The sequence below is a fragment of the Epinephelus moara genome, chromosome 22 (genome assembly GCF_006386435.1).
Source record: "Epinephelus moara isolate mb chromosome 22, YSFRI_EMoa_1.0, whole genome shotgun sequence".
NCBI classification, from domain to species: Eukaryota; Metazoa; Chordata; class Actinopteri; order Perciformes; family Serranidae; genus Epinephelus; species Epinephelus moara.
Genome location: NC_065527.1, coordinates 11,825,262 through 11,843,517, shown reverse-complemented (window position 1 = coordinate 11,843,517; position 18,256 = coordinate 11,825,262). Strand labels below are relative to the sequence as shown.

Here is an 18,256-nt window from a genome sequence, read left to right as displayed (position 1 = left end):
CTGTCAGTCTTGAATGTTACACAAACAATATGAGAACCCGTTATCACCCCACTCAACCCTCTCTTCAGCCAAGGTCAGACCAAGAAGTTATCGCAGTGCGAATTCACTCACTCAGATTTGTCTCATGGAAGCAGACAGAAGGCTTCTCAAGGACGTTGAAGGGTAATGCTGAGGATTTGGATTTGGACTATAAAGACGCCCTGGAGGGCTTCTCAAGAAGACGCAGGTCTTTCATTTGCAAAGAAGTGTGCCGCTTTCCCTCGAGAGCATCAAGTCCTCGTACAGTTTTGAAAGACGTCTCTTCGCTTTTAGCAAAACAAGAAAGCTAACTGCTGTTAGTCTTAGCTGCCGTGAATTTTTTCCCATATGGTTTCAAGTAACGCCAAGAAACAAGCAAAGTGATTGTCCAAACACACACCACACAGTGGAGTGGAGGATAAAGAGGACACCAGGAAGCATACAAGCTAAAGTTGTTCAGGGGAGGCAAAGGGACTTAAAAGAGTGGGAAGAAAGTGTCTTCTGTTAGATAAGAGAAAATATTGTGGCAGATGTGATCCACTACCAACGGCGGCGAAAGGTCACATCCCACTGGAAATTACACTGGCAGACTTCCTGTCTGGCACCCCGTCCCTTACCCAAATTAAAGTTCAGAGAAGCTGCAGGCGAAGAGAGCAGAGCTGTCTGTGACCTCTGACTCGCTGCGATGACACAGACTCTTTGATTGGCGTTCACGACATCCTGTATGCTAACCTCAGGGCACCTCACCTCGCCTCACTTAGTCTCTTTGTCTCTTTATTATGCACAATGTAATGTGCTTATTTTGTGCTTCTCTTCAATCTAACCATCCATCTTGCTTTTATGTAGCAGAACCTGTTTATGAGATGCCCGTGAGTTGTTTTGTTCAAGTTGTTTTTCCCGATTTTATGGAACAGCAAATGCAGATATCTCAAAGGATGAATGTTCTGCTACAACTGGAGACAAAAGGGTGCACAAAAGCTAGACCTTGTGTAATGCTGCTGCATTGCAATGTTGTCTTTGTGCTTATTCTCCATTTATCCTGCCTTTGTGTTTTACTTCACTGCTTTTACGCTTTCATGCATTTTCCTTCATCTTGATTCCTTTGCCCATTATCTTCGTACTTTGTGGCGGGGAATGTTTTGTCTCCTGCAGTGCTGGTAGTGCAATAAAAGTGACCGGCTGCGTCACATTTACTCGGCCATTTTCTCTTATGATATTCAGCACATGCCATTGCCATTTTAGCATATGCTATTTAGTAAATTGTTTCATCCCAACTGCATGTCGTCTTATGAGTTAGGGCGTTATTATTACTCTTTGCCCCTGGGGGAACTCTGCCTCTTCCCATTGGCAGTCCATGAGTTGAGGTCTTCAGTTGATTGCTATCAGTTTGATTGGTTCATTTACTCCATAATGAAAGCCTATCTCAGATGGACAGCTTAACTATGCTCATAAAGGCCCATTGGCACCTTTGTGTGTGCACGTGCGCACACAGTTGCACATACACACAGCCAATTGATAGGTTCATGAATCGCTTCACTGGGCAGAGCCTGGGACTGTTCTTCACTGATTTTCGAAGTGACAAACTCCCTCCCTCCCTCCGCTGTCTCTCCTTCTCTCATAAACACATACACGCAGGCGCTCGCTCTGTCTCGCAGCCATGCTCACACATACATCCAAAAATACAAGCCTGCAATGACTCCATATTTCAAACAGACCATTGCTGGTACATGCATGCGTTTATGCTACGTTAACTTTGAAGTATTACTCAAGAAAGAGCGCACACCACATGAGCTCTCCTCTCTAATACTGTGTTAAAGACCGACTTGTGATGTGTTCAAAAATATAACCAGTAAACTGGGAGTTCGATGATTAATGCTGAAAAAAAGTTGTGTGTGCAATAGGAAGAGTTGACATTTTAGGAAATGGGCCAATTTCTTCTTCTGATGAGGCGGAAATCAAGGGTTTGAAAATAGACATAAATAGATATGGGTCTGTGAAAGTGCTTTGAATTATACATTTTGTGCAAGAATAGAAATTACTCTTGATTTTTTTTACTGAACATTAAAAGCAAAAATCTATTTTTTAAAATTGTTTTCTTTGAGCTTATGCAAAGCCCACTGGTTCTCATTTTAAAAATTCTTAGGTTTGTATGTTATTAATCTTGATCCATGTCTCAAACTGTGCTGCTTAACATGATGTTTAAGAAGGTGTGGGAACCCTATGGCCTCATTTACACCGCAAGCAATGCGTAGCGTAGCGCTCACGAATAGCCGCTGTTTACTTGCATTTTCATTTCAGCAAGTGTATTAACAGGTTAGAGCATTCACACTGCATCCTACACGCTGCTCGAGTCGCGCTGCTTCACGAGAGCTACGCGAACGCATCGCTTGCTGTGTAAATGAGGCCTAAGAGCAGAAACCAGGTGATGATTAGCCTAGCCTAGCTTAAAAACCCACCAGTGCATCTAGCTAATTACTAGTAAACACATATCTTATTTAATCCATATACAACCAGCACTGCAAGAATGACATCATGCCATTTGGCAGCCTCACAATAACAACAAAACAAGACTTCAGGAAGTCACTGTCATGTAAATACTTGAAAAATCACAACTTATTATATTTACAATTCTGTTTCTAAACTAGATACAGTGAATGTTGTTGTTAATTATTTAGCTCTGGAGGTGTTGGTCGGCATGTTTTTGGACTTCAGACTGAGCAACCCATTTACCCCTACTTCCCCTTTCAGCTAAAGCCCCTTTCACACTGGAAAACCCCCCACAAACACCCATTAGCATCTGGCTTTTGTTTTTCATGGGATAGATTACAATCAGTTTTCACTCCCTGGACAAATAACTCTGCAGTAGTGAAGGGTATAAATCGGCCTCAGCTTCGATCAGCAATAAACTTGACACCTGGGTGGACATGCTAATTTTTGCCCCTTTTCCGGCGTAATGCGATGCACCACCACAAATTTTGTCTGTCTCCGTCCAAGCAGTGCTTGAACATCTTATCAAATTAGCTGGTACTGAGTTTGAGGGTCTGAATATATAAAAAACCAGCGTAACATTTTCACCGGCCTTCATGCTGCTTTCTGTGTTCATATTTGAAAACAGCATACTAGTGCATTGCAGAGTTATGTACATCTTAATAAAAAGACCTTGATGGTCTAGTTCTTGAAATTGCAGGTTAGACAGTGTGCAGGAGTTTTTCCTACAAGCTGTGTTCTGCTTGTCCTTCTCCTACACACCTTTTTGGAAATAGAAGTGTGCAAAGTATTCTTTTGTTCTGTGCACAAAGGTTGTAATAAAAGCAAACATACAGAAGAAAGAAAGCAAGAAGGAATGAAAAGTGACTCAAATAGAGCTGTGCGGATGGAGCCTTCAATCTTTGATTAGAACCATAAATTATAGCATTGCATCCACTGCAAGCATATCTTTTCCTGACAAATGGCATATTCAAGTCCACAGCCGGTGACTGGTGGTTTGCCATTTCGCTGGATTACAGCTGACCACCAATCATTCAGATGTTCAGCGAGCGCAGAGTGACGAAAAGTCTGTTCATGGGAAATTACAGTTTTGTGATTGAGTGCTTTTGTGGTATTAATCATCCTCTTGCGTAGGAGTGCCACCCCATCACACACTGATTTACCATTTACCCACAATACACTGACTTGCTCATTTGCATGCCTTTGCAGACACTGTCCAATTAGGATCCATCACACTCACAGGCTTTCTCATGCTGACTTTGATCTGTTTTTTTTTTTTTTTTTGCCTCCTCACAGTCTCACAATTGCTTTTTTCCCTCACTGTCGAGATCTTTTTGTCTCTTCCTCTTTCGCTCCTCATCTGTCTTGCATAGCTATCTCTCTTCCTGAGTATTACCTCTTAGGCAGCAGGCAGACAGATTTTGGATGAGTCACCCAGTGTGTCTGATACCATCAGCCCCCTCTGTCTCCTCCTCTCCTGCTTTCTGTGCCCATGCTTCTCCATCGCCTCTCTCAGTCTGAAAGGGCAAAGGAGGGAGTGGCGTCTCTCAACATGAACTCTTCCCCTCTTACTTTTCCTCCCCACTTCCCTTCGCCTCCCTCACTTGAGACAAAGTGACATTTACAGAGGGACAGTATGTCTCTTTGGGAGCCCCTGCTCTTTTTGGTGAAAGAACACTGAAGGGAGTGGTGGAAGGCAAGGGGTTGTAAAGAAGGACTGTTGGGGGAAGTTGAAAAGTGGGTTGGAGAATGGCAACAAGTTCTGAGGAAGAGGAAGAGACGAAAAGGGATTTGAAACAAGGGGGAAAGAGTGTCCATCGAAAAGAAAGAGGGTGTGGGCACTTATTGAAATAATTGTAATCAGGTTAATTGCACGATAGAGCAATGAACTTTCAGAAATGAGGCTTCGTTGAGCAACAGAGGAGCTACTGGTTGCTAAAAGGTGCAGAAATTGACACAAATAGCATCTCCACCCACACAGTGTGCAACCAGGATCTTGCACCTAAAATATGGATGTGTTTTTGCCTTGGAAGCATAATAAGTGTGAATATGGAATATAGCTGTCACATCATGCTCTGCAATTAGCTAACTTTTCTTGCTCTGATGTAGTCAACAGAGCATTTGTCAGCGACAGCTCAAGAGTAAATGAAAATTAAGATGAGATCGCAGGTTGAAGAGGCAGGTGAGATCTGTGCTTGTTTGCTTCACCGACAAAGAGATGTGTTTGCATTTAGTTTATTTATGACAAATTTCCCAGCGCAGGACAGGTTATCTCAATCAATCACAAATACTAACACTTCAGCCTATAAATTCAAACATCAGATTAGCATGTGTCATGTGGTCATAACCCCGTGAGAAGTCTTTCCAATCAAAAAACAACATTTGCTATATTTATGTTGATATTTTGAATATTAATGTACTGCAATAGGCCTTTATCTACTTTTTTTTTGTAAAAAGGCAAATAAGAATTAGTTTCCATACATATTTAGCAGTGACTGTATAAAGCAGTGGATGTAGCCACCACAGTGTCACCCACTGGTTTGCAGACTCCCATTTTGAAGCCTCGAGTTTGGCCTCTGTGCCGTCACCATCTTGGATTTTTTTAACCAGAAGAGACACAAGGTCACTTGGTTGGACAAGAGGGTGGAGTTGTGTAGGAGGGAGGGGTGGATTGGACCAGTTAGCTGAGATGACACCTCATAGACAACCTGTCAGAGCAGCAATGCCTTTAAATATGCACAAATTTAAGCCTTATTAAAATGTAAACAGGTGAGTTATAAAAAAATGAATCCCCGGTACATTTGTCATCCATCCATCCATTTTCATCCGCTTATCCGAGGCCGGGTTGTGGTGGCAGCAGGCCAAACAAAGCACCCCAGACGTCCCTCTCCCCAGCAACACTTTCCAGCCCCTCCTGGGGGACCCAAAGGTGTTCCCAGGCCAGATGACATATGTAATCCCTCCAGTGTGTTGTGGGTCTGCCCCGGGGCCTCCTACCAGTGAGACGTGCACGGGACACCTCCCGCCCAGGAGGCAACTTAGTTGGATGCCCGAACCACCTCAACTGACCCCTTTCGGCGCGAAGGAACAGCGGCTCTACTCCGAGCTCCCTCCAGATGTCCAAACTCCTCACCCTCTCTCTAAGGCTGAGCCCAGCCACCCCACGGAGGAAACTCATTTCGGCTGCTTGTATCCGCGATCTCATTCTTTCGGTCACTACCCAGAGCTCATGACCATAGGTGAGGGTTGGGACGTAGATGGACCAGTAAATCGAAAGCTTCGCCTTCCGCTCAGCTCCCTCTTCACCATGACAGACAGGTGCATAAGTTTGTCATGAATGCTGAAATTAGCTAAAGAGACCAAAAGTGTTTTTTGTTCCAGGCTGTAAACATGTTCATTTCTACTGTAAAGTTGAGCATTTTAACATGGAGGTCTGTGGGGATTGATTGCTTTTAGAGCCTCAAGTGGCCATTTGAGGAACTGCAGTTTTTGGCACAATCAGGTTGACTTAATTTTTTCAGCACCGAGGATTGCTACTTGGTGTTCAGCTGTGCTTGTCCAAAAAAACATTTTCAGCAACCAGTGCCCATACACAGGATAACAAAAGGTACACAGATGGATTTACATGTGATTTGGAAGGTGTTTTAGGCAAACAATGGCATCGATTTGGGCTGATTGGTCGCAAAATTTCCTGTGTTTCAGAGACGGAGGCAGAGTCAGAGTCAACTATGTACTATGTCATCGGAGCCATCTTGTACAGGACGTTGGGCGTCATCTTACCTGCACCAAAGTGAGTACTTCTCATGTGATCCACTGTCTTATTTTTTAAGCATTTCAAGCTTCTTCCTCTCCATCCCCTGTCCTCACTTTTACCTTCTTGTGTCTCTTTTTGTCAGTACTTTCTCTGACAACTTTTCATCTCCATTGTATCTATTTTTTTGTTTTGTTTTGTTTCTGTTCTCACTACCTTTCTATTTCTGCACCCTTTCTTCTGTCGCTCCTTCTCTCTATCTATTTCCAACCTCAAACTCTACATCTGTTTTCTCTCTCATAATGCCTATTGCTTCTCTACTCCACGCCTTGTGTCTGCCTAGTTATCAGACAGATGTCTTGGATCTCCGAAAAAAGTACATTTCCCTAGATGTTTTCTTTTGCATCGTCAATGTATTTTTGGAAGTATACACTGGGCTTCAAATGGGTGCGGGCCTAATGGGTCCTGAAACTTGTATAGAACTTGGAGAAATAGAAGTGTGGAGGGATCAGGAGGTTGTCAAAAGGCCACTGTGATATGGTGTTTGTGCTGGCCCTGGGCCCTTTTATTCAGGTCAGTGCTCTTGATTGTGGATGAGCTGGATCTGTTAAAACCCTTTTCTCCCTGTAGCTCTGCTGAATGCTAATAGGTCCAGTGTTCCGTTTTCACTTGGGTGCCGGCTTTATCCCTTTCTCATTAGGTTTTTCTTTAATTTATTCATGTATTAATATTTGCAAACATACTTGAAACCCATCAAAAGCATGGCACACTGGGTGCATATGTCTGTTTCTGAGTGTGTTGAACGTATGCATTTGTTAGCGTGTATGACAGACAGCAAAAGAAAGCAACTTATCAGCATATTCCACTTTTGTAGTTGTATTTGAAGAGAGACAGTTCAAGCCAATCTTGAATGTGCAGTACAATTCTCCCCAAAAATACCACTCTTCTGTGTTTGACTGTGCGTGTCTTTGCAGTCCCCCTGCGGTCATCAACTCCAAGATCCTGACAGTGACAGTACGGCCAGAACCACAACCCAGCAAGCCCATGGTGGTGGTGGAGCTGTCGCCACTTTTTAATGTAAGTTTTTTTTCTTTATTAAAGATATACTGTGCAGAATTTTCCTAAAAAACAATGCATAGACTCAGAATTCCTCTCAGTCATCAGTTATGACCCACTCGTAGAGTGTGGCGGGTTTATTCTCTGCCTTCTGCCTGTATCTTCTTATTTTCTTCTCATTATCTGTGTTTGGGACGTCTGTGGCTGTGTACCCCCACAGCACTCAGGTTAGGGCTGGGCGATATGGACAAAAATTCATGTCTCGGTATTTTCAGGCTGAATGGCGATACACGATATATATCCCGGTATCTTCTACTAAGTGGGCTACATGTTCCGTTGCGAGCTGATCCATGGCTGAAGTCCCCTGTTGTTTGAGCTGCATGTGTTTTTCCACAGCAGGGCAGGTAAAAGAAGTTTACCTGTTGATAGTGAACATTAAACAGTAAACTAAAGCAGATATCTAAAGTGAAAACAGGACGCAGGAGAGAAACTAAACTCCAAACCACAGAGATTCGGTTAGAAACTACAAAAGTACAGGTCAGGTGAGGACGGGGCCTTATAAAAAGTTAACGATCAGAGGCCAGACAATAAGCAGAAGGCATCCAAGAGACACAGCACCAAAAAGATTTTACTTTTACTTTTACTTTCACCGGCAAACAAACTGTTTACAAACAGTAGCCAACAATCGAGCATAGTATACCTTTAAACCTCTCCTTTCCTGTAGCCATAAGATGTGTTTTCATGCAATAAAAAGCATTAGCCACCATAAGTCCTTAAGATCTAGATCATTTCAAGACAGTGTAACTTTTCCAACCATCTCAGAGTTGTGTTCAGGTGACTCTGTAACTTATATTCCTACATCAAAGTGTTACATGCAATGGTTTGCTTTTTTCTTTGTTATTATATACTTCTATATTGAGCAAGCTTTAGCCAAGGAAATAAATCTTTTCACGGCTTTAAAGGATCCCTTCTCTCCCCACTGACCCATGTTTCCTGAGTTCTGATGAAAGAGAAAGTGCTGCATGCTATAAAGCGCCATGGCGCTCATTGAATTGCCTGAATAAATGCAGACCTTTTTCACTTCCTTATATCGCGCCGTCTCCTGGCGCCTATTCAGTTTATATTACAGTGGAGTATGTTATTATAAACGACTCGTGGGGTGTCTTCATTGGAAAGGGCTAAGTGCAAGTTTAATGAGAGGCACTCTTCACGACCTCAATAAGATGCAGGTTTCATTAGCCATTCTTCTGTGCAAAGGTGGGCTCAGTTTTGAGAATAATGTTGAATTTTTAATGGTTCATCTCTTGACAACACAAACACACAGATATATATATACAGAATATACACACATACTAAAATCTTCCAGTGAAATCGGTTTCTTGCTGTGTCAACCAGGACCTGAGGGTCAGAATTATTGCAGAGTGTTTCATTATAAAGACTTTGTACTCATTCTCCATCCCCCGCCACTCCATCTCCCTGCTTTAAACCACTGATTCATTACTTAATTATGGCATTTCTTTTTATATGCCTTCATCTTTTATCTTCCTATTATTCTGCCTTTTAACACTTTTGGCAAAGCAGAGGTACTCCAGGTTGCACACCCTCTGTCTAGAGAGGGTGATGTCTTAATGCTGAAGTAAGCATGCTGCTCTGGATTACGAACCGGAGGCTCCCGCTGAGGACAGACACCTCTTCTGCACACAGGGCAGTACAGGGCTGGGATGCACGTATGCATTCCTTAGACCGGTATTTGTGAGGACATTCTCACTCTGCTTCATAGGGGAACTCTTGTTACATTTGCTAAATCTAGGAGATTCACAAGGGAAAACAATTTCCCTTTGTATAGGTCAAGCACCATAAATGCTCATGCCTATATTTCCCATAAAGTTCCTGAATAGTTTCTTTCATTAGAGCCCTCCTGTCTGATAAATACCCAGGTCTGTTTAAACCCCATGTTCCCATTTTACAACGCAGGCTTTCTGTGAAAAAAAATTATGTCTCAAGTCCAGGGAAGAAGTTCAACTTCAGCACAACCACCCTCAAGAGAAATAAGTGACTAAAGTGATGTAGAAAATTAATTAATACCACATTTGAAAATTAATATATCTCTGCCATATAACAAAAAATGAAATGGCATTGCAGAGGATACAAGTGATTAGCATAATATTCGTTTGGTTTCATTTGAAATGCAACCACTGCTCATATCCATAATTGCTACTTGAGATTAATTAGGGTTTTAGCAACTCCTAAAAGCAAAATTAAAAAAAATAATGTTTTTTATAACCAAAGTAGTTTATGTTTGTAGAATTTTACTGAAGGATTAGTGTGATTAAAAGAGTTTATATTTTATTTATTTTTGACATTTTGGCAAATACACTCATTAGATTTCTTGCCGAGAGTTAAATGAGAAGATACAGCTCTCATGCCTCTTAAATACGAAGCTAATGTGCATTGCCTGGGATAGTGAAGGCTTGACCCACCCTACTCTCCCTCTGATTGGCTAGAACTCATCGCCTTTATTGGTTGGAGTGGTTAGGTTTAGGCATAAGGAGTGAGATTGGTTAGGGTTAGGATACAAATGTCAGGGTAAGCCAATCACATGCAGGTAAGGCAGAGTAGGACGGGTCTTTGCCATCCTAGGAAATGCAAATTTGCAGCTAGTTAGCGTAGCTTAGCATAGGACTGGATACCGGTGAAACAGCTAGCTTGCTGGCAGGCTGCTGGCTCTGTCCGAACGTAACGAAATCAGCTTACCAGCACCGCAAGAGGTAATCTTTGGACAGAGCAATTTAGAAAGCTGCCAGCTAGCTACTCCTGTTTTCATTCTTATTGCTAATATAAGCTAACTGGGTGCCACCTTTAGTTTTTTCAATGGATGTGAGAGGTATCAACCTTCTCTTTTAACTCTAGGAGGGAAATAAAATAAAAAATATGTATAAAAATCCCTATAAAACACGTTTGAGGTTTCAATTTTACTAAGATACCACTGAACTATAATGCAAGAAGAAAGTTAAACTACTTCATTAAATGTAGTCAAACTACTTACTGATGTACATGCCCACATCATTATCTTACCTCAAAGGCAGTGTTAACCTACTGTCTGTTCATCGTTGCTCAGCCTGGCCTGAATTTCATTAGGCAGAAAATGCTGAGCCACTATTTGGGCACCGGAGAAGGCATGGAAGTGAAAGAGAGAGCAAAGTCTCCTCTCGTGGTCTTCAGCTGCAGTTGATGTCGACCTTGGCTAGTGTAGAAACAGCCAGCTACTGAAGCAGTGGCAGCAGCTGCCTCGGGCTTCGCTCTCAAAGGGGGGTGTAGGGGTCTCTGTGTACGGTCATGTCTTCACTGAGAGGACATCTGCTCCAGTCAGACTCTTCACACATTTCCCTGTTGTCAGAGTGTGTTTGTGTGTGTGTGTGTGTGTGTGTGTGTGTGTGTGTGTGTGTGTCTTTAATGGTGAGTAAGAAGCAGAGAGCACTGTGTGTCCTTACACTACACCATCAGACCCACACCCTCTCCTCCAGCTATCCTTCAGCTAGGCAGCTCTGGTGAGCTCGCTGAACATTAACCACAGTAACACCTTTCTACTAATTTCACTGTAATCTACTTTACTTTCATCAGTCAAAAAGCATCATCCACGTTGCTCCATGTCATTTTCCGAATCTTTTATCTTTGATATGATATAGAAAGCTTTTAAGACTCCCTGTGTGGCCACTTACAGTAGCTCATCTCATCTGATTAGCTGACCATATTCACAGCCAATATGCATAAAGCATTTTACCGCCAAATGGCCTCCACATGTGAGGGTGAATACCTTAAAGAAAATGGCTGTTCCTTTTTTGAGAGAAAAGAACAGTCGTTAAAGCAGACACCATTAGTTCTGTCCGTAAATGCAGCTGTTGGAATCACACACCCGTCGCTGCCTTTGAGAGACATCAGTCGAGCGGGCGCTGTCATTATGCAACGCGTTGGCACTAAAGAGGAGGCAGATATTGTGGGAGTACACGGATGTCACTCCCGCTGCAGCGTACAGTCGGGCATGATGCACGCTGATTGATAGTTGAATGCTAACAGAGCCCGCCGCGCTAATGCACGCCCAGGGACATCTAATGTCGGTGACGGCGGCGGTCTGCGTGTGAGGCAGAACAAAGCGCCATCATCCATCAATCTGTGTCTTCTAGCCTGTGATCCTGTGTATATAAACCTTGCATCATCCCATCCTCTCAAGTCCAGCCATGCAGAGACCCCGGGATTCACTGATTCATGCCAGAGCTGTTATGAACTGTTTGGAGAGGGAGGGGTGACCTTGCTTTTTAGAGAAATAAATCTTCATAGTGCAGACTTGAATGTGCATCAACTCTTCCTCTCCCCTTTTTTTTGCTTATTTAAAACACTGTTGTGATTCAGAAAACCTTCAGTTTGCTCCACACTCAAGCAGAGGTTATTTCTTTTTTTATTCCTTCTTTATTCTCAGGCTGTATTCAGTCTCCTTAAAGTGGACAGCAGCTTTTTAAATACTGGACAGAACAGTGTGACTGTAGACTGCTATAATCCCCTTTACCATAAGGGGGAGCTCAAAGGCAAAGGGCCTCATGTAGGACTGAGGGAGGACCAGCAGACTGGTACAGAGAGGGATCCATTTTCCTCTGCATCAGTGGGAGAATGGCATTTCAATTGTGGGTACCTGATGTAGTTACACAAGAGGCCTGATCAGTCCTGCACTAAAGGGCTGAGAAACTGTAATGGTCAGCTGTTTCTCTCACACTGTACTTGTACCAGTGTGAGACTTTTAATGCATTTGATTTCAGAAATGGATGTAAGAACAAAATCCTGGATTCAGACCAGACAGCCTCACAAAGTTCACCTAAAACCAATCACAATCCAATCCTCCCCCAAATGAGGCGTACAGGTTGAAAGGGCACGGGGAATTCTTTAAAAAGCAATCAATGCAGAGATCGCAGAGGATCACCAGAGGAACAGGTTGTGATGAGTCAGTTAAAGATATTGATCCTGCGATTGATTCCCTGATTGAGTCATAGGGAGTCTTCCTTTCTCCACCATGCGTGACTGAGCTTTGATTACCAGATGATTCACCTGCCTTTCGACCACCAACGATTGGCTTTTAGCTCCAACGAGTCGATGGATTAAGAGCTGGATAGCAAATCACCAGCGTTTAGACAGCTGTGAGGGGCTCTGTGATTTTTTTGTGGTTTTAAATGCGTTCAGTCGCGTCCCAGAATACGTATAAGGATGTTTAGAGATGCTTCGGTGTGCCTTTACGCACTCTGAAAAGGCCAGTTCTTCACAATAAGTGCTTGTTATACTTAAGCACATTTCAGTGCTTCATAGTTGTTTACTTTTACTTTACTACTTCTCACTGTGGTTGTGCTTAAGTAAAGAACGCTTTTCCACCAGCGGATGTTTATGACCCCAACTTGCTGTATATTATTGTCCATGAAATGGCTTTTTTTTGTCTCTTAACTCTCAATTCACTGCTCACACACCTTCTCTCTTTTTGCAGCAGCAGCTATTTGCTGCTCTGTCCCCTGACAATGACTCTTTCTCCATCTCTCCCTCCCACCGTCTGTCTCAATCCTTCTCTTTCATTGTCTGTTTACCTCTCTCCATCGCCCATGCAGCATCACTCTTTCTCCTCTGGCAACGAGCTATTCTGTCTTCGCTCTGCCTCGCTCTCTCACTCATCCTCTCGACTGGCAATAACAGCTTATCTTCTTTCTCCCTTCCCCTCCCCCCCACCCCCCCTGTATTTTGCAGGGTACATCAGATCCACAGTGCGTTGTCTGGGACTATGGCAACCCGTAAGTTACTCTAAATGATTCTGATGTGTGCATGTGAGAGCGAACAGCGCAGTAAAAGCATGCGTCTGTCAGTGTGTGTGTTGATGTTTATCTTGTGTGTGCTCATGCCCAGTCAGATTAATTTCATTAATGAGCTGAAAACAGTCTAATGAAGTTCCCTGTGTTAGTGTTAATTAAATTAGTCAATGAGAACAAACGCCATTCTCTCTGTGTTGCAAAGACTTCACAACTAACATCACTCAGATCGCCTCATTGGACCAAGTTTTCCTTTGTTGCGGTCCTCTTTTTTTTTTTTTTTCTTTTTTTTTACATGTACTTACACCATGTTAGAGGCTTCATTCATAGTTCCTAATTCCACATTTAGCTTAGCTTGAACATTCCAGTTTTATGCCACCAGTGACCTGATTGTTTAGTTTTGACCGAACAGGTTTTTTTCGCTGGTCTATGTGGGCCACTGACTCTTTGACATTGATGTATGTGGATCATCTAGTGAACTACATAATGTAAACCAGCACAATTGATCATGCTAACCATTAACCCACATAGTGATTACTCTTTTTTGTCAATAACAAAGTCAAACTTGTTCAAAACCATTAAGCCGGGGTTTGGTGCCAGGTCATGGTCTCATTGCGCTTTCACTGAGGTCACAACGGCCCATATCTCACCCATGACAGTATGACTGAACAGATGCAATTTCGATCCGCTCATTTCAGAGTATATGGATGGCAAGTTCTTTTTTGAGGATGCCACTTTGGCTAAATCCAACATATGCAGCACCAAAACATTCTCATTTCCATCTCATCAAATACTAACGCTCAGTCAGTGGCCCAACACGTCAAATTATGACACTCTAGATAACCCTTTAGGGTCACTTTTGGACTTTCAGGGACAACGTTTTAATTTTGGCCTGTTATATGCACTCTGTCTTTTCAAAATAAACTTCTATGTTGACAGGAAATGTACAGTATCCACTCATGAAATGCATATAACAACATTTCAAAATAAAATTCCAATTTAGGTTTTTTTGTTTGAGGTTTACTCCCCTAGGTTTTTATGACAAAAGTACATGGTACAGTGCACACTTTGCATTGAAAGTTCTCTGCTCAAAATCTCCTTACTCAATTGTTCTGGAGCTTTTGAGCATACCACATGGTAGGGCTTTGTAATATCTATTATACATTGATACTGTGATATGAGACGAGCTATGGTGTTGGATTTTGGATACCGTAATATCTTAAGTTTGGTCTTTTCCTAGTTTTAAAGACAGTAAAGTGGTTTAATTTTCTGAACATACCAGACTGTTCTAGTAGTAACAGCCACATACTGATGATAATTTATCAAAAATTGCGTAAATATTTTGTGAAAGCACCTATAGTCAACACTACACTCTTGTCTCAGTATCAATATCGAGGTATTTGGTCATAATTGGTGATATTTGAGTTCCTCCATGTTGCTCACATGGTCTTTACTGGCAAATGACGTTTGCTCAGTTGTCATGGAGACTTCCTAAAAGTGCTAAGACTAATCAGTCATATTTACAGTTATAAATCTCTTCTGATGAAGAGCATGTGATTCAGTAAACAGCTCCAAAACAAGTGAGTAAGTGTCCCTTGAATGAAGATTTATTTGTCAGGTGTTTCATTGTTACATTGATTAAAAATGCCGATTAGTTGTATATGAATATCTTTTTTAAAAGCCTGATTTGACAGATGAATCTTCAACCCACCAAATGGCTTCATAAGACTTGAATTTGTCTGCACAGTTAGGCCTCCCTGTCTACTGTGACAACACGATGGATGGCAGAGAAATCCCATTCAGCTCAGCGTCCCCCTTGAGATCACATTATAGTTTACCCAGTCCTAGCGGAGTACTCTCTGGTGACCAAAGCATACAATGGGACCGTAGGTTCACACGGAGAGGATAAGACGTTTTGTAACTTATCAAACTACCCCTCTCCATCAAGGTAGGAGAGGAACAAAGCTCGGCAAAGTCAATTAACTAGCCGGCAGATTACAGCTGCAATCAAATTAAATTTGCAGACGTTAGAACGGCAGAGAGCCCGGCAGAATATAAAGTGGCAAGGTGGCGGCGATGTCTGTCAACCAAACACGCTCAAACGGCGAGGAATGTGGAAAACATCCAAATGAGTTTGCCAGGGATTGGGTAATATGTTTGCAGACATGCACAGTAGGGAGCACACACAGATGCTTAGAAGCTTTCACAAACACACACACAAAGGCTGACCAGGACCTGGTTAATGTGACATGCACTGAAAATGCAGGCAACAAAAAAACAGCAACAAAACAAGAATGTTCCAGTTTTTATAAGCGAAGCTGTCTTCACCAGCCCGAGCATAGAAAGATTTGTCTATTTTTAGCGCCCGTCTCAGCTACTCCCGCTGTCCTAAACTGACAGCGATATTCATGATCTCCATGGGTTGTTTACATTTTGAGCTGATGCACAGACTTGACCGCTTCAGTGTAAACAGCCTGAGGTCAATCACAGCATGCTGTTTGGGTGCAGATGCTGTTAGGAGAGAGTGTGAAGCTGTGAAGCCCCGCCAACTGGTGTGCTTCAAATAGAATCTGATAGTGACATATGGAATTCATCATCTATACATTTTGTGCATCAAGGGCACACATACAAGGACACCTGCACAGTGAGCAAACAAATATATAAATATACACTGACTGTACATTGTGTGGTGTTGCATTCCTCCTCCATTTGCTGGCCAGTAGATCTTGACTGGAGCTGGGCAGGAGCGTGCAGTTGATATGGGCAGAGAACATGTTGTACAAAGCAACCGTTTGTTTGCCGGAGGATATCACCTCTCTCAACCTGGCTGTCTCTCTAACGTAGCCACAGGCTTTGAGGTTGAGCGGGAGGCAGACAAGAGGTGGAGAATGTATAGATAGCAATGCGGAGGAAGGGCAAACACAGCGGAGCCAGACAGCAGAGGAAAAGAAGTTAAGCTCGGAGACAGGGAAAAAAAAACTTTCAGTCTACGACCTGCATATGGAAGCCATATTTAGCTCACACAGATGCACCCACATTTAAAAAAATGATTGTATGCTGCATGTGTAACATCCCGCCTTATTTGTTGTAATGCACACATGGGTAGTGTATACTTACTTGGAGATCAGAGGCTCAAATTTCTAAGGCCTACTGTCATCCCACACAATTGTCTGTGTGCATGTTTTTCATGCAGCAGTGGTCCATTTAGAAATCTGCGAGCGATTTCAGCGGTAGCTCTCTCCCATTTGCGCTCTCTCTCAGCTGGCTAAGTTGGCCAACAGTTTGTGGCACTCACAGTTCATCTCAGTATTTATGTGTGAGTGTTTATTTATTTATTTTGCCCCTAACAGGCCCATATGTCGGCACCATCTGCCCACCCAAATCGCTGCGCTCACCATCCCTCCCTGTCTTCCCCCATGTGCCCGTCTCCTCAACCTACTCTCATTCATTTGCCTCGCCGGCTAGAATAGATACTGTTGTGTTTAGCTCTTGTTAAAGTTCTACAAGGTTCGAAATCAGGAGGTTAGAAGAGGCAAAGGAAGCTAGAGAAGAAGAGTACACGTTTTCTGACCAAATTCGGAGTAAAACAGCACGTTGACATGAAAGTCTTCCTCCTGTCATTTTTATCTACCTTGAATCTCTTTCATTTCTCTGCAGTCTCTCACTAACTCTCTCTCTTCTTTGGGAAATGATGATGTTCCTCTTTTTGCTGGGTGGTTGCTGACCTTGCCTCTGGCATCTCCGCGCTTTGACCCTCACTCTGCCACAGTATGGGATATCTGGCTGAAGCCCCAGTGACACACACACACACTGTACAGTGGAGCACTTATCTCATGTCTGGTGCATTATAGATTGGCTCGGTTAGATCGTATACTGTATGTGCCACTCCCAGATGTGTTATACTGATTCTACGGCTGCTGCTTTTTCAATCAAAACAAACTGCCTTTCGCTGGTATCTATAAAATATACATTGCACTACTCAAATATTTATTTATGCTCATATATTTCATATTTTATTTGTAACATTTGTATTTTGCGGCACAGAAGAAACGTACTCTCAATACAAATGGCACAGCGCAAATGCATTAAAGGCAGGCGAATGAGCAATCTCAATTTAAAGCGTGCTTAAAAAAAATATGACCCAGTAGTTAGAGATGAATGCAATATACACTTTAGATGGATGGATGACAGTAAGCTTGTGAAGGGTTGAGGGTCACTTAATCCTATTTCTAATCCCCTGTGGTCTTCAGCTTGATCGAGGATCAGTGGTTAAAGAACCAGGCGCCCCCTCCCCACCCAACCCCCGCCGCCCATCACCGCCGTAGAGTAATAATGGCCTGGTGTGCAGCTCAAGTAGCTCTAACATTCTCAATCGGACACGGTAGATTGAGACTTGCTTTGGGCTCAGACTGATCTGGCAGTGCTATCAGCTTTGGCACCGGCAGGTCTTAACCTTAAATGAGGTATAAAAAAAAATAATAATATAAAAATCAAAAGCATATTCTGCACACTGCCAAAAACTAGCTGGACACAAATCTGGCCAAAATGTAATCACATTTATTTTACAAAAAGGCATAGCAGAAAGTTGTGACCTAAGCCAAGTGTATGACACTTCTTTATTCTCGTGACAATGTTATGGCCATTTATATGCCATCCATTACTCTTCTGTGTAACAAACAAGCAAATAAATGAATGAAAATACATAATTACAGTTTATTGTTTTTCCCTCTTGGATAGCTAACACTTCACTATCAAAGTCTGTTCTCTAATGCCTTACATTAAAAGAGTACTGCATCAATTTAGCATTACTGTCAGACTTGGGATGGACATGATGGAACCAGAGACATCGTCTTTTTTATTCGGTTCATTCATATTCCTCGTCAAAACCTGGCACCATTTCTTGTTAGATATGATTAAAGAAGCATTTCACTGCTGGGAAAATGGTCTTCTCATAAAACTGACCAATAAACGCTCCCACTGCTGAATGATGTAATGTGAGCTTGGAGCCAGGAAACAATATGGCAGCCGTCTGATGACAAATGATCTCGAATTACAGTTAAACAGTGAGCTATAATATGTTTCTGAAAACATTTAAGGTGATAAATAGGCA

The 18,256-nt window shown here is 42.5% G+C and overlaps 1 protein-coding gene across 1 annotated transcript in view; it reads left to right on the top strand.

Annotated features, from left to right (window-relative positions):
* adgrb2 (adhesion G protein-coupled receptor B2) overlaps positions 1-18,256 on the top strand; it is a 273,447-nt gene that overhangs the window by 169,991 nt on the left and 85,200 nt on the right. The window contains exons 14-16 of the mRNA XM_050035088.1: positions 6,208-6,295; positions 7,231-7,333; positions 13,088-13,131. Coding sequence (XP_049891045.1) covers positions 6,208-6,295; positions 7,231-7,333; positions 13,088-13,131 — 235 coding nt within the window. The remainder of the gene's footprint in view (positions 1-6,207; positions 6,296-7,230; positions 7,334-13,087; positions 13,132-18,256) is intronic.